At 37.9% G+C, this 15,382-nt stretch overlaps 2 protein-coding genes across 2 annotated transcripts; both read left to right on the top strand.

The window, feature by feature from the left end:
- Positions 1 to 4,910: 4,910 nt before the first annotated feature.
- On the top strand, positions 4,911 to 6,006 carry LOC126762523 (uncharacterized). The gene is made up of 3 exons (XM_050479331.1): positions 4,911 to 5,194; positions 5,256 to 5,362; positions 5,567 to 6,006. The coding sequence occupies exons 1-3, from the start codon at positions 5,001 to 5,003 to the stop codon at positions 5,863 to 5,865; spliced, it is 600 nt and encodes a 199-aa protein (XP_050335288.1). The 5' UTR covers positions 4,911 to 5,000; the 3' UTR covers positions 5,866 to 6,006.
- A 2,986-nt stretch (positions 6,007 to 8,992) lies between these two features.
- On the top strand, positions 8,993 to 10,003 carry LOC126761768 (uncharacterized). Its single transcript, XM_050478147.1, has one exon. The coding sequence runs from the start codon at positions 8,993 to 8,995 to the stop codon at positions 10,001 to 10,003; it is 1,011 nt and encodes a 336-aa protein (XP_050334104.1).
- Positions 10,004 to 15,382: the final 5,379 nt, after the last annotated feature.

Here is a 15,382-nt window from a genome sequence, read left to right as displayed (position 1 = left end):
TGGAGAAGTGTTCCCTCCATAATTTAAGTATGCTCTGGGCATCAGTGACTAGATCACCTTTGGGGGTTCTACAGGAAAACGCTCCGGTCTTGAAACCTTCCGTAAGCCGCCGCATTTTTTCGTAGAATTTTCGAGCATTACCCCTGTCGGCCAGCTTATCAAGCTCTTCGTACTCACGCATTTCAGCCTCTTTCTTCTTCTGTCTACAAATGCGTCTCGCTTCCCTCTTCAACTCTCGGTATCTATCCCATCCCACACGTGTAGTGGTCGATCGTAACGTTGCGAGGTAGGCAGCCTGTTTTCTCTCCGCTGCGACACGGCACTCCTCGTCGTACCAGCTGTTCTTTTGCACTTTCCGAAAACCAATGGTTTCGGTTGCAGCTGTACGTAAGGAGTTTGAAATGCCGTCCCACAGTTCCCTTATACCGAGTTGTTGACGAGTGCTCTCAGAGAGCAGGAGTGCAAGCCGAGTAGAAAATCGTTCGGCTGTCTGTTGTGATTGCAGCTTCTCGACGTCGAACCTTCCTTGTGTTTGGTGGTGCGCGTTTTTTGCTGCACAGAGGCGGGTGCGAATCTTGGAGGATGGAGTCATGTGTAGAAGTTCACGCAAGTGAGGATAGTTCTCTTATCGCCATTCACTTGGGAGTGGCTAGAAACGATTCTGTTACACATGGCTCAAGCAGCTCACTACTTCCGGTCTTTGACCAAGTATCCTCTGGGTAGCCTAAGAACATCCGTTCGAAGGCGAGCTAAAGTGAGAAGGCGAAACATTCCCTACAAGGGTTGTGCGCTGGGTTTGGGACCCGCCACGTAAAAAACACCCCCAGTGAAGAGCTACAACCAGCCTCGGATGAGAGACCCCCCTTTTGATGACGACCATGGCAAACGAAATAAGGACTACGAATTGAGGGCATGCACCTGGAATGCCCGGTCCCTTAATTGGGAAGGTGCCGCTGCCCAGCTGGTTGATGTCCTCTTAGGTAATATACTGCGCCAAATATCTTGTCAAAGAAAAACTTAAATCTGATCGTTCTGTTTATATCGCACCCATATGCTATAATATTCCGATATCAGCGATTCCGAGAAATGAAAAAAAAACTGTGCTATTAAAGTTTCTTAACCTCATCCTCAGATCATCTAATATCATGCTGTTCATTTTATTGAAGATACTTAGTATGGTTTTTCCTGGATTCGTGAATTGTCGGAATAATTTGTACCGTCGTCCAAAAAACTTTAACCTATTGATACCACCATATTGATACCACCGACTTTCCTTGGCTTGGATAATGTTTTCTACCCACAAAACTTAATGCCTTTCTAATATAGGAGACCATCTTTCTGACTATCGACCCAATACAGATACCCTGTAATTCACTAAAAACAATACATAATGAAGTTTTCGAAAGGTATGACAGACGGATGAGGCAAAATACTTTATGAGCATGCCGAATCACCAAGAACATGTACAAAAACCCCGATGCACTTTACTCACACGGTCTTGAAAAGACTGAATGACGTTTGTTGGCCTAGTCAAAATTTTCAAGTTGAGCCGGATGGGCATTAGTAAAGTTGATGCATGCTGAAAGTTCCGGGAAGTAGTCATACAAGACACACCACATGTTGTTCTGTCTGTTGTCTTGTCTAGAAATTGCCTTAGATATATGAGAGCTTCGCAGTTCAAGGGACTAGATGCAGTATCAAAATTAGATCTCAAGTCAATCTTTAAGTTCGCCAAAAGCGTTGGCGTCCTGTATGAAGAATACCATACCTCAGCTTAAAATAAAATGGACCTCCATCTGGCACTACTATGAATATTAGGTATACATATGTATGGCGTGACAGCCTGCCAGTATAACCTAACCTAACCAAATCTAGTACAGAAAACTGGATTACAACAATTTTCGTTCAAAGCTTCAAGAATCCACTTACGTACTCTAAATTTTTATAAATTTAAAAAGGATTGGATCTCCAACCACATCACAAAATCTGCTTAAAATTTAACAGTAGTCGAATAGCGTTTTTCTATTAACAGACGCAGTGTTGGATTTATAATGACCCAGCTAATGAATCCCAAATTCACAAACTTATCAAACAACCCTCGTAACAATAGTAAATAATTTCGTAATTGAGCGCATGACTTTAAATTTGCGCACTTTTACAAGTCCAAACACACAAACACGCATGCCGCACTGAAAGGAATCACGCTAGAGTGACTACTGACCGCCCGAGCGTTCTTCAGCTGTCTGCAAAGTGGTTACGCGACCCTGTCAGGAATGTCTTGCACTTTTGGCGGCACACACAACACATACATGCAATATGCAAATGCAGCTAGGCTTTTATCAACGCGTACACACATACGCAAGTGTTCCGTCCAGTTCGATTGAGTCTGCTTGAAAGTCCGCTAAGTAAAAGTAGCCGCTAAGCAACGATCACCACTTTTGCCGAGATTTCATGACCGCTCACCAGACTGTGTGAACTCGCATATCCATATAAGAATATTTGTATGTATGTATGTATGTGTGTACACTTTACATTTGCGCAGCTGTGCGCAATTTGACGATTTCGAATCGAGGGAATCACAGCTGCTGACCGCTCTGTTTCCTTTTTTTCTTCACTCTTTTTTTGGTGGGTATTTCTGATATCGCCGCAGGGCAGCCGGCCAGCGAGCAATTATCAACCGCTCAGGCGGCATTACGTCAATATTTGTGGTAATTTGCATCCGGAACTTGACTTCCCAACAAGGCTTATGACACATGCATATACTCGTAGTATGTATGTTTGTAAGCGATAGCTGCCGTTTTCTTAGACTGATGGGTGAATGTAGGGTATATAATATATCCATATGTGATGTAAGTAGAAGAGTATTTGAACAAGCCTTTAGTGCTTGCTTTGCTCATTATTTATCTTGAAAGAAATGCTTGCTCGAGATAAGCTATTGTTTTCTTAACGGAAGCTATAAAAAATAGACTGGAACTGTTTCTAGCTAAAGCTTCAACTTGGCTAAAGCTTCGACTTGGCATAACCTTCCTCAACAACTGTACCACAGACCAGCGTTTGACCGCCGAATGAGTTCAAGGCATACTTTGGCTTTGAATTTTATCACTGGTATTGATGATGACGAGGTGGTTAAGAGGTCAAAGAGAAATGAGAAGAAGACAACAGTAAATTTCACACAAAAAAGGTTAGGTTAAACTGGTAGTCCAATAAGCCACGCATAGACCAGTTTTAGTCCTTTGCGATACCAGATGGAGTTCAGTTCCTAGGTCCAACAGAAGTAGTCACCCTTTAGGGTGCCTGCGCTTTTGCTTTTACAAGTTCTGCGGCCTCACTATCGATACCTCCTCCACTGTATCATAGCGTGGGGACCCCAGATGCTTACAGCGAACAAAAGATGCTCCACTATTTCCCTAGGGCCCTGCTCTAAACATTTCCCTAACTTTCATTGACAATCTAGAATTTCTTTGGAACTCAACATTAATGTCTTTAAACTGAACGGTCAAACTCAGTGTTAGAGAATCGGCCCTTTAAACTATTTTGTCCGTTGAAATCAAACCAACAATTATACTGGAGTGCATAAAAATGCTTAACAGAGTTGCTACGGAAAATAACATGGATTCTTGGCGATAGAGACATCGATGGAAATGAGCTAGCCGAACAGTTCGATGGAACCAAAACCGTTCTTCGCTTTACGAGAGGAGCAAGTGCCCGGGCTTTGACAAGTGATGCTGTTTCTGGAAGAGTTCGATACAAAACGGTATAGGAAATAATCATTCTTCCCAGAAACAAATTCAGACAGCTTATAGGATTTCATACAGGCCATTGCAGGCTAAGGTGTCAACTACACAGTTTAAGTTACTGTTCCACCGATCGGTTGCTTCTGTAACCGTAATCGCAAGAAGAAGGAGTCAGACAATCGAATAAATTAATCCGGTGATAGAAGGTAATACACCGGAGCTTTACTAAATTTCTTTGAATCGATAGGATTTAACGACGTGTTGTGACAACAGAAGTGGGCCATGTAATATCTACTCTGCAGCAGCTATCTACGCACACCGAAACTTGCTCCCTTTCCAGCAAACTTACAATAGCCATAAACTTGGATTCGTCTAGAAGAGCTTTGGTTTCATACTTAACTCAATAGCGTTCTCTTATCGTTCTATAACTTGTTTCAATATCAATATGCCTATTATAACGGGTCTTTCATACGAGTCTTATTAAATACAACAAAAACAGTTGGGGTACATTCGATTCCATTATGTATGGAACTTGATTTTGGTTTTACTGTCTTCGAATAACACGAATAACAACCCTTATATCTTATATCCGCCAAAGGTCTATGTAAAATATTCAGTTTCTGGCGCCATCTCATGGTGACCGCTAGCAACTGTGACGAAAAGAACTGCCTAGATGTCGCAAGAAATGTGGTTGTTGTAAACGCTAGAAATCTTGAAGCTAATTCAAATTGTACACTGAGAAAATAATGTAGCTAATTTATATATAAGATTAGAAAGCAAACCTTGTTTTCGAACTTATTCGTCAGCATGAGTCCAAGGTCGGCTTGCAGAGACTAAAATCGACTAACCGTGTGATTTGAGCGCTCAGACATTATTTGAAATGCGTCAGACTGAAATATTTTTACTGAGAACCGAAGTCGTACTTTATAGCATTTACCGACCGCCATCTATTCATAACATTTAGGCTGTTGAGTAGCTTATCTTTCTAATATACTGTATTTAGCAAGAATTATCGATACAAAAATAGCACTTGTATATCTCGTCACCAGGTGATTTGTATCTAATCTACACGAAATCTCCCAGTGCGACTTTGATATAGCGTCATCTGTCGGTTGAGAAGGGAAATTTTTCACAGCTGATTTAGGCACAACAAACAGACAGCGCAGATTTATATGTACATATGTACGCTGTCAAATAGAAAAAACCTGTAAACAAACAAATAAATTAAATGCAACATCAATTAAACGCATAAGAATAACTGAAGTGATGTGGAGTGAGGCTGCCGAAGCCGATCTTATAAAGCTGTGGCGAGCAAAAATACCACAGCTTCGATCGGACAGGCAATACAGCAGCCACATACTCGTATATCAGGAGATGGCGGACGCTATGGAGACACTTAGCCACGAGTATACTGCCGCAGATATAAAGATGAAACTGTATGAATTCACCAACAAATACAAGTAAGTAATAAATTAACAAATAAAAGATTATTATTAAAAAGTATTTGTTGAATATTTTTAGGCAGGAGCAACAGAAAATTTGCCCTTCGTCGTGGACACATTTTAATGCGGTCCACGAAGTATTAGATAGCTTTTGCTTCGACGAGCTTGTAGAAGACAGCATTGTGGGTAAGTTGTAAGTGTATTGGAGTAGCATCGATAAAGGACTGTCTCTTTTAAATAAATATATACAATTTTAGTTCGTATTATTTGAAATTCGTATTCGCTCTTATATTAAATTTAATGAAACGGCCTTTTTGGAACATTTCTCAATGCTTTTCTTTGTTTGTTGTTATTGTCTTTTTATACTTATATGTATGTATTTCATTTCAGTTGATATTGAGAACATTGAGCCGATTAATGAGGATTGCGAAAACGAATGTCAATTAACACTTCCGAGGACTAACGCATCTGCATTCGATAACTCCAATCACTCTTCATCCAGTGGCATTGGAAACAATGAAAATAAAACGGCAGTATCGGTGATAGAAGAAATGCGGGAGGATTTTTTGAAGGCGACTCAGACATGGAAGGAGGCTAATGAAAAACAGCAAATTATTTTGCAAAAATATGTCAATGACTTTCGCGAGATGAAGGATGCTTTCATCGACTTCCTTCGTCGCCAAAATTAGTCTTGGACTTGGGCTTTTATGCTTACAAATATAGATATAAGTATGATATAGTTTTTATGTTTGTTGTTTTACCGTAAGCCATACATTTATAAAAACACAATTATGGTTTAACATAAAAGACTGTACAAATTCACAAAATAATATTTTTTTTATTTTTACGACTTTGGTGTAAACGAATATACATACACACGTATGTTTATGTATATATATTTTTTTGTTTGAATACTGGAAATTTTTATGAAAACGTACATATGTATGGCATATGTAAGTATGTACCTGTTGTTGAATACGCAGGTAGTTTGGGAAATGGGCCAACTAAAACTTAAAAATATATCGGAATTTATTACATTAGGAATATGAGGTGTGGACCAAGGTCTCAACCAATTCCATTCATATTAAGCGCTAAACCACTTAATTTCACTAAAATATCACAGATTTTGACTAACCTGAACGGTTTAAGCCGATGGAAAAACAAAAATATGATATATTAAGGGCAGAAAGTCACTGGTCTGATTGCATAAACTTTTGACATTACTCAGGTATACTCGAAAACATATTTTCAAGCACTTCTTCATATAACTTATACACTGAACGACATAATCGGCATAAGGTTTGTAAGAATAACGAAAACATTACATCTGTAAGGAGAATGAGAATGGTATTGACCAGATTTTATGAATTTTTGCATTACGACATAAGTATTATTAAGAAAATCCATACTCATACCATCACCAATATAATATATAAAGAGTAGAGTCAACCGGATGTTCGAAAATCCTTGTATTAATTATTTGGGCGCTAGACCAAATTTTCATCCACTTTTATCAATTTTAGAAAAAAAGATTGACAGCTATTAGAAACGGTCTCTCCATTTTATTTAGATAACCCCCATGTTGATCGATAAATGTGGTATAAAGTCCCGATTCAACCCATTTCGACATGCAATCAATTATCAGAAAAGCGTTCTCAATTCAATTCTTCAAATTTCTATTACATAAGTAGCTTACATATTGACCGATATATAATATTAGGTAAAAAGTCAGCTATATGCTGTGTGGTCTTCATCTTCGGTATATAGGGGCTTGAACGATTATGGTCGGCTTTTGATAATTTTTAGACTTGAAATGGTATACCCTAAAAGCAATCTTTAACCCCGATATATTCATTGGGCTTTGATTTTTATACTGGAAACAGATTGAATCAGATCTCATTTAAAGTTTTGTTATATAGAATGTAGGCGTGATTCTTGTCCGATAACGCCCATTTTTGCACTATAAGATAAGAATATCAGAATAATGTTACCGAATAATTCGGATAAAATTGGTTGAATAGGTCCAGAGATATGGGTTTTCACTTAAAGGTAAGCGCTTCCACACTTCTCGTCTAATTTTGACACCGACTCCTGGAAAGCCCTCTAGTACCAACCCGGTTGTAAAATTTAATGTCTGATGTATTTAGTTATTGAATTATGGCTCTTTGAGTTGTTTAAAAAATCGTTTTATGGGGAGTAAGCGGGGTTATCATCCGATTTCAATTAATATTTTCGCAGCTTATTAAAGCTTCATCCGTCTATGCTATACCTACATATTTATAGACTTTAACGAAAAACGAGCTTTGTGATGACGTCATTATAATTCAACGAGTTTCGAAGTCTACTCCGGCTAGGACAGATGCAATAGTACCTGGTTTGCTAGAAAGAACTAGAAGAAAGCGTCTTGGTTTGCACTAGATATTTCGAAAGGGAGCTAAACAACCAGACAAAAACAAGATTTTTAATGAAAAAAAGCTTTTTTATACTCAAAGTACTCAAGTTAAATGCTTCGAAGGACAGAAAATCAATGAATAAATATGATAAGAACCAGAAAAAAATTTAGGTTTAAATTTTCTTATTTCCTTAAAATAATATGATCGACTTAATTGAGCAAAACGCTCCAGCAAGCTTACTAAAGCATTACTCTCTGAGTAAATAATGTGTAAAATGATTTCTACTTTCATATAAATAAACAAATATCTACATACTAACAAGCACATACAATTCGACACAATTCCACATTGAATGTTGAATATAAGCATTTGTGAACCTAACAGCTTAAAAGCTTGCTTCTCCCCAGACAGCGATACGATATGCTCTATTTGCTCATACTCACGAGATGGACTTCGACTGGCTTCATTATGCCTCTCTTAAATATATGTATGAACAAATGTATGGTTAATATATACTTATATATGTACGTATATGTATGTATGTATATATTTCTTTACTGCCATTTGCAAAATTCAAAGCTTTTTAGACTGATCCAACAACCTTCACTTATCGGAAGTATGAAAAAGTTACCGTGCAAAGCCTTGTACATATGTACTTATGTACATATTATGTACATATGTAGCAATTTACGTCTGTTATAAAAAGTTTACCTTTATACCACTGACGTACCTACATATGTAAGTATGTCTACTTTAGTACATGCCATTGTCTGTATATGTATGTATATCTCACTGACTCGTACAGATAGTATACGGTTTCACTTGTTGATACTTACTTCTTCGCATGCTACGATGTCGGTAGATATTCGCTCAGCCGTAATGCTCCGAACCGAACCATTGCTCAAAAGCCGATGTGTCCGAGAGTAACTTCATGCTTAGACAATTGCCGGGAGCACACTCGGCAAATTTATTGAAACCGACTCAGCGCTCTCACCAATAATAGCTTCACAGCACTTCTTCTTTGCCATTTTACGCTCTGAGGTTCGCTTGCCTTAACTTCGTTTGCCTATGCGCATACCTACACGCTTGTTTACTTAGATATACATATACATATGTATGTATATATTTACTTATGAACATAACCAGAACAAGAGTGTATGCCGAAGAATTGAATTGAAAATTTCAACCGCGCTTAATGAGCACAGCACAGCGTTTTCGCTTCCATGTCTCTCGATCGTAGCCGATCGACGGCTATTATGCGGTTACGCCAGCTTAGTATCCGATAGAGTTTGGAAGCAATAAGTTGTTTATTCGGTTGAGGGGACGCTTCTGTGCTGCTAAACGTGGTTTTCCGGAGCTTTATAAAGCTTATTGTTGTAATTGTAGTTCGCTGCTCTTTTTTTTTTGTACAAACATACAGACAATGGAATTGTTAAACGCGAAACATCGCGATTATAAAACGCGCAATATACTGACGACGGCGGAGCGCATTAAGGTGATCAAAGCCTACAAACGCATGCCGAACTATCAACGTTTGGCGAGCACATTCGGCTGCAGTGCCAAGCAGATAAAGAACATCATTTCGAATAAGGATCAACTGTTGCGTCATTACGATAGCGTGCGCGCCAATAAGCTAACCGATGAGGTGACCAATCGACGGCAAGAGAAGATCGACTTTCTCGGCAAAGTCGTCTATGAGTTTCTGCTGCGCGCTCTCTACCTGCGCATGCCGATCGGCACCACGATCATACGCCAAAAGGCATTTGAAGTTAAGGAAGCGATTGCCATTGAAAATTTCTCACCCAACAATGTTTGGCTGCGCGACTTCAAAGCCACTTATAATCGTTTGGATTTGGCGAGCATGATGGAGCACTTGCCCAGCGATATGGATCAGCGGCGTTCGCTGAAGTGCATCGATATAATCGAGTATGTTAGTCAGCAGGAGAGAGAAGAACGGCGCAAAATGTTGACAATGACGAAAGATGAGAATTGCAATAGTGTGTGGGAGAGTGATGCGGATGGCAGTCATAGTTCGTGCAGTTACGAGCATACGGTGAATAATCGAGTCGACGACAGTGGCGAGGTGTTCAGCGATGCTGATATGAAAAGTAATGATGACGATAGCCTCGTCGGTACAAATATTGAGCCGATTGTCGTGAATCTAGCGTCGGATGACGAGGAAGGGAGCAATGATGGTGTCTCTCTTGCCAAAGCAGAATCAATCAACGTGCCTACTAATCAGAGCATTTCGACGCAAAAACCGATATCGTTGCCCCCCTTCCCCGATATACACAGTTATCCGGAGGCTTTGCGTCATTTGCGGGTGCTCGAAGACTTTGCGATGATTGAGGAGAACTATCGTGCCATCGGCTTGATAACTCAACTGGAGCAGATATTTAAGAATCCACCCAAATTGAAGAGTTTAACTCATTGAATTGGAAGTGGAATTTAAACTAAGTTCAGTTAATTGTTAAAGAAATATGTAAATACAAATATATTATTTAAGTTAAATTAATACATAGTATATGAATAATTTAAGTAAAAATTGACATGCATACATATGTATGTATATTTAAATAAGTTCATGATTATATTTACAAGCGCATTTCTAAATGTTATATGACAAAGGCTTTTTACAAAAGCTTTTTCTAATATTTTTTTATATATATATTTTTTTTTTTACATTTTCAGTGAATTACTTTTAAAATCTTTTTATTGTTGTTTTTGTAAGGTAATGTTATTATCTAAAGTAATCTGGTTATATTTGCTTAACCCAAAAAGATTTATATCTAATAATTAAAACAAAAAAATTGCTATATTTTAAAGTTTCAGTTATGTCAAAGTAACTTATACTAAAAATGTCTATACATTCTTCCATAAGTACTATTTTTGATTATCATTTATTTTTCTCAATTCTATATTCTTTTGATTATAGACTCCTAAGACTTCTTAACATTCCAATGAATACACATGTACATAAGGGTTGCAAAAATAAACTAAAAATGTATTTGAATTAATGTTTACTAGTGATTAATAAACTGTATATCGGCCCCAAATGTTGGAAGCACTTCACTTATCTACAATCATAGAGCTATGCTCCTTTTTTATTAGGAGAAAGCATGGAAAGCCGTAGTGCGAGACTTTAATCCACTAAATCTTACCATCTCATGCCTCTTCCACTGGAACACAGAAGAAAGTATCATGTGAGAGAAGCAGACATTTAAGTATTCTCTATTGTACGGACTGACTGACGCCTAATCTGTTGTAAATATCTCAATATTGTCATAATTAGAGCTGCCGCTTCACTGACAGTTTTCCATAGGTCTCACACATTTGTAAGTGCATTCAAAATTTCCACTGTGAGACTACCTCCAAGTGTAGTTTTCAGCTTTTCCCTTATACTTGAAAACCGAGGGAAATGATAGAGTACGTGTTCAGAGTCTTCTATACACTCTGTACACCTCGGACAATATGGACTGAAGTCATGACGATATTTGTATAGGTAGCTTCTAAAGCACCCATGGCCAGTGAATATTTGGGTTAGGTGAAAAGCCAGATCCCCATGTTTGTCCGGAATCAGTCCGTAGGTCCACCGTCCTTTGTATGAAGTTTGCCACTGTTAGTGCCACATTGCGATGCTTTTGATTCTCTTTTTGCTGCAGTACGCGTCTCTGATAAGTTATACATATATTCGCGCGAATTCGTCTCCCTGGATGTCAATCGGCTCCATACTGGCTAATACCTCAGCAGCGGTCATTTGATATGGTTCGGAAAGTACTTATCACTCGTATTACAGAAAGCCTTTGCACTGCATTAATTGGTCCAGCATATTACTTTATGTCTAGCGCCTGTATCCATATTGGTGCCGCCTACAGTATAACCGAACTCATTACCTTAGCTATTAAAAAACGTCGGCTGGAACGAACACAACACATTTTATTTGATTTACAATACGTATTTTCCAAGTACTCCTTAAATTTGAGCCTTGAGTCCACTATTACACCAAGATACTTCAACTGTGGCTGTGAAGTAATCTCACATTCTCCTATAGAAGAGACTTTCCACCAAATTAAGTTCTATCACAATAAATCAGTGTATCGTCTGCTTACGTGGAACTCAAAAAAATTTTCACGTCGTTTGACATATTGCCGAGATTGTTTTTACTTAAACGCCAAAGATTTAAAGCATCTACTCGATCAATCTTTTTTTAGTTTTACAATGAAATCTTAAATAACATAAATAGAATCAAAGATCTGAAATTATCATACGATATTTTAAATTTTGTTACGTAACCGGAACGAATCCGGATTTGCATATATCCTTTCAAACACTGTACTCTAGGCTGCATTCTCCCGAATTAATTAGGCATTATTTATTAAAATGACAGAGCTTCTGAAAAACTCTTCAAAACGGAAAATTATTTGGTTTATCAATTTTTGTGAATTGCAGTTGGTTTGACTCTCTATCCTCCAAGATAAGTATCACTTAAGCTATCTACATACATAATATGTACATAGATGTAAATACTAGCCAAATTCAATGACAGCATTATGCTTCAAAGACTACCCGATTTCACAGTGCCACAAAAAGTCAACTCGGAACTTAACTATGCACTTCAGCTAAGCCTTGTATGAAGCCAGTTGTTCAACTTCAATCATCATTCGTGAATATTAAATTTTTTATGCTTTAAGAAGCGTGATTTGAAAATGAGTCGATGGTCTCTTATGAAGCACCCTTTTGCAGTATACGAGTATTATGACTTCCGTTAATTCATTCATTCCAATATCCACGATTCCGATTTCCATTTTCCGACGATCTAATGCCAAATAGTTGGGGTTGAATGCGTGATAGGACCAAGGATCTTCCTTTAAGGGCATTCATTTATTCGTTATTTAGAACAGTGCAGTTTGGTATGGAAAATTTTTAAGCATACCTTACCCCAGTAACCCTAAAAAGTGGCAAGAGTATTTAATATACATACAGTAATTCGGTTCCGAACTAAATCCACCAATTTATTGTTTCACATCACACGCTTCTAAGCTTTTACAAATAATATAAAATTTGTTTTCTTTTCAGCATTTCATGCAAATACAAAACACCTGTTCTACGACTCCCAAAAAGTTTGGCCTATCTCAGCGAATATCAAGAGAGCAATGAGACGCTCTCTCATACTCACTTTTAGAATTAGCATGTATTAGGGCTCTCGCGTACGTTTGGAGATCTTAATTATAGATATTGAGAAAATTATAAAATTATCAAATTTTATTATTATTGTTACACTTACAATAAATAACGGTTGTACGAGTATTTGAAATTATATCCATAATATTATACAATTAATTAAAACTTTTACTGAGATTTTTTGCATACTCACCTATCTACATATATGCATATATATGTACATACATGCCTATGTACCTATCTACATGTACATACATACATATGTATTTATATGTATATTTTGGTTTTTAGCTTCTCAAACAGCTGTTCGGCATTGTTTTGACTTGTTAATATAACAGCCAAACGCTCGGCAAGCGATAGCAGAGAGAGCACGCAATGTTTACAAAATTTCAGTGCTGAAAGCTACATATATACTACATATATACATGCATACATAAGTATACATACACATATAAACGCGCTACTACATATATATGTATACTATTGACTCTCAAACTCAGCTCTCGCGCCTAAAATTGCACCAAAACTTGTTCTCTTGAAAGCGGTGAGACGCTCTCGTGTTTAGCTATGCACGTATGTTTAGGTGTGTATGTATATACTTTTGTTCATGAGTTTATATGTGGGAAATACGATTATGAGCGCACTATTTCCCTCGGCTACTACTCTTCTTATACATATGTATATTAATGGGTACACATGTGTGTTTCTGACGATCGTCACTGCCAAGGCTTGGTCAGCTGCTCAGTATCCGATACAATTTGGTAGTGGTGTGTTGTTTTTCGTCTGTAACGGTGGTTTTCCGGCGCTTTATATGACTAATTCTCAAAATTAAATAGCTTTGCATGCTTTTGTTGTATATACATACATACATATTTATACAACCTTATATAAAGTTAGATATATATAAATATATGTAAAATGGAGCCGCAACAGCTGAAGTGGCGCCAGTACAAGTCCTACAAGAGGCTGACGCTGGGCCAACGCATACAAGTGATTAAGGCCTACAAATACATACCAAACTATCGGCAATTGGCCATGCATTTCGGCTGTAGTGAATTGCAGATTAGGAGAATTATGGGCAGCAAGGATGAACTGCTGCAGAGCTATGAGAGCGTACGTGCCAAGAATCTAAACGCCACAGTGGACAATTCAAATGAGGCGAAAATCGAATTGCTCGGCAAAGTGATCTTTGAATTTCTACTACGCGCACTCAATCATCGCATGTCTACCGATGCGACCGCCATACGCCGCAAAGCGTTGGAGGTGAAGGAAGCCCTGGCCATTGAGAATTTCACACCGAACGATGCGTGGCTGCATGCTTTCAAACTAAAACACAATAATGTGGACCTCATGAAGACGTTGGAGCAATTGGAGAGTGATATGGGTAAGCGTAGCTCGTTGGATTGCAATGACATTATTGCATATGTGCGCGAGCAGCAGAAAGAGGAGCAGCGCAAACTGTTGGCCGAAGATAAGCGCATTGCTGCATTGAGCAAAAGAGTGGAAGAGTTATGCAAAAGTGAAACTGAACTGAATATGGAAGCGTGCAAAAACTAAAGGAAAAACTGCAAAAGTACCCACGACAACAAAAACCCAAAGACGTCTTAAAGACGATATCGAAGCGCTTGTTATGAGCATAATGTCAGATGTCAAAGGACAAAATGTCGAAACGTCTCTGCCAAGTACAAGCACTACTCAGAGCGCGCAGGTAGTGGAACCCACTGAAATCAGTATAAAAACCGAAGCTGCGGAGAATGAACTAGTCTCGGTTGTTAAAATTGAATCCACCGATATTAGCGATAACACTTACAGCACAACAACTCAAAAACCAACAACAAATCAGCCAAAACGTAACACACGTATAACAAATTATAAGGAGGCGTTGCGTTATTTAAGAGTTCTGGAGAATTTCGTCATGACTGAGGAGAACTATAGCGCGCTTAGCTTGATAACACAACTGGAGTATATATTTAGGAGTACGGCCGATGCGAAAAGTAAAGCTACGTAAGATAATTACTAATATATGTACTTAGGTTTATGAAATATACCTGCGAGAGCATATAAAACATACTTGGAAGTGACTAGTGTAGGCCAGCCACGGCATACATACATACACATATAGATATTTGTTTTTGTACCGCGGAAGCACAAATCATTTTTTAGAGCACGCAGGCAATATGCTAATGAAAGTGCTGCGATTCGCTGTTGTAATTAGCGTAATAAGGCTAAGCAGATAGTGGTGCGAACAGCGAAGCTGTGATAAAATACGGAATATAAATTAATATTAACTATATAAATTTAAGTTAGGTTAAAACATTTTAATAACTTTGTTCTGCTAGATTAATGGCTGGTAAAGTTTTTAGGTGTCTATGTAATAATACAAATTATTCAATACTATGTTCCAAAGAATTTTCAGAGTTATCTTTAGCTGTAGATTTGTAAGATCAAAAAGATTCTAGCATGTTTCTAATAATTTTAGCAATTAAAATTTCCGAAATAAATTTTTTAGTCTGATAATTTTTAACTAGTTTATTTGAAGAAAATATTATAAGGGCTCTTGATTGTTTTCTTTTCATTGAGATAGTCATTATATGACGATCCCAAAGGACTTGATAACTTTTTCCCTCACTTT

Source organism: Bactrocera neohumeralis, chromosome 6, assembly GCF_024586455.1.
Source record: "Bactrocera neohumeralis isolate Rockhampton chromosome 6, APGP_CSIRO_Bneo_wtdbg2-racon-allhic-juicebox.fasta_v2, whole genome shotgun sequence".
NCBI lineage: Eukaryota > Metazoa > Arthropoda > Insecta > Diptera > Tephritidae > Bactrocera > Bactrocera neohumeralis.
The sequence above is the reverse complement of the archived record's forward strand: the minus strand, read 5'-3'. Positions and strand labels throughout refer to the sequence as shown.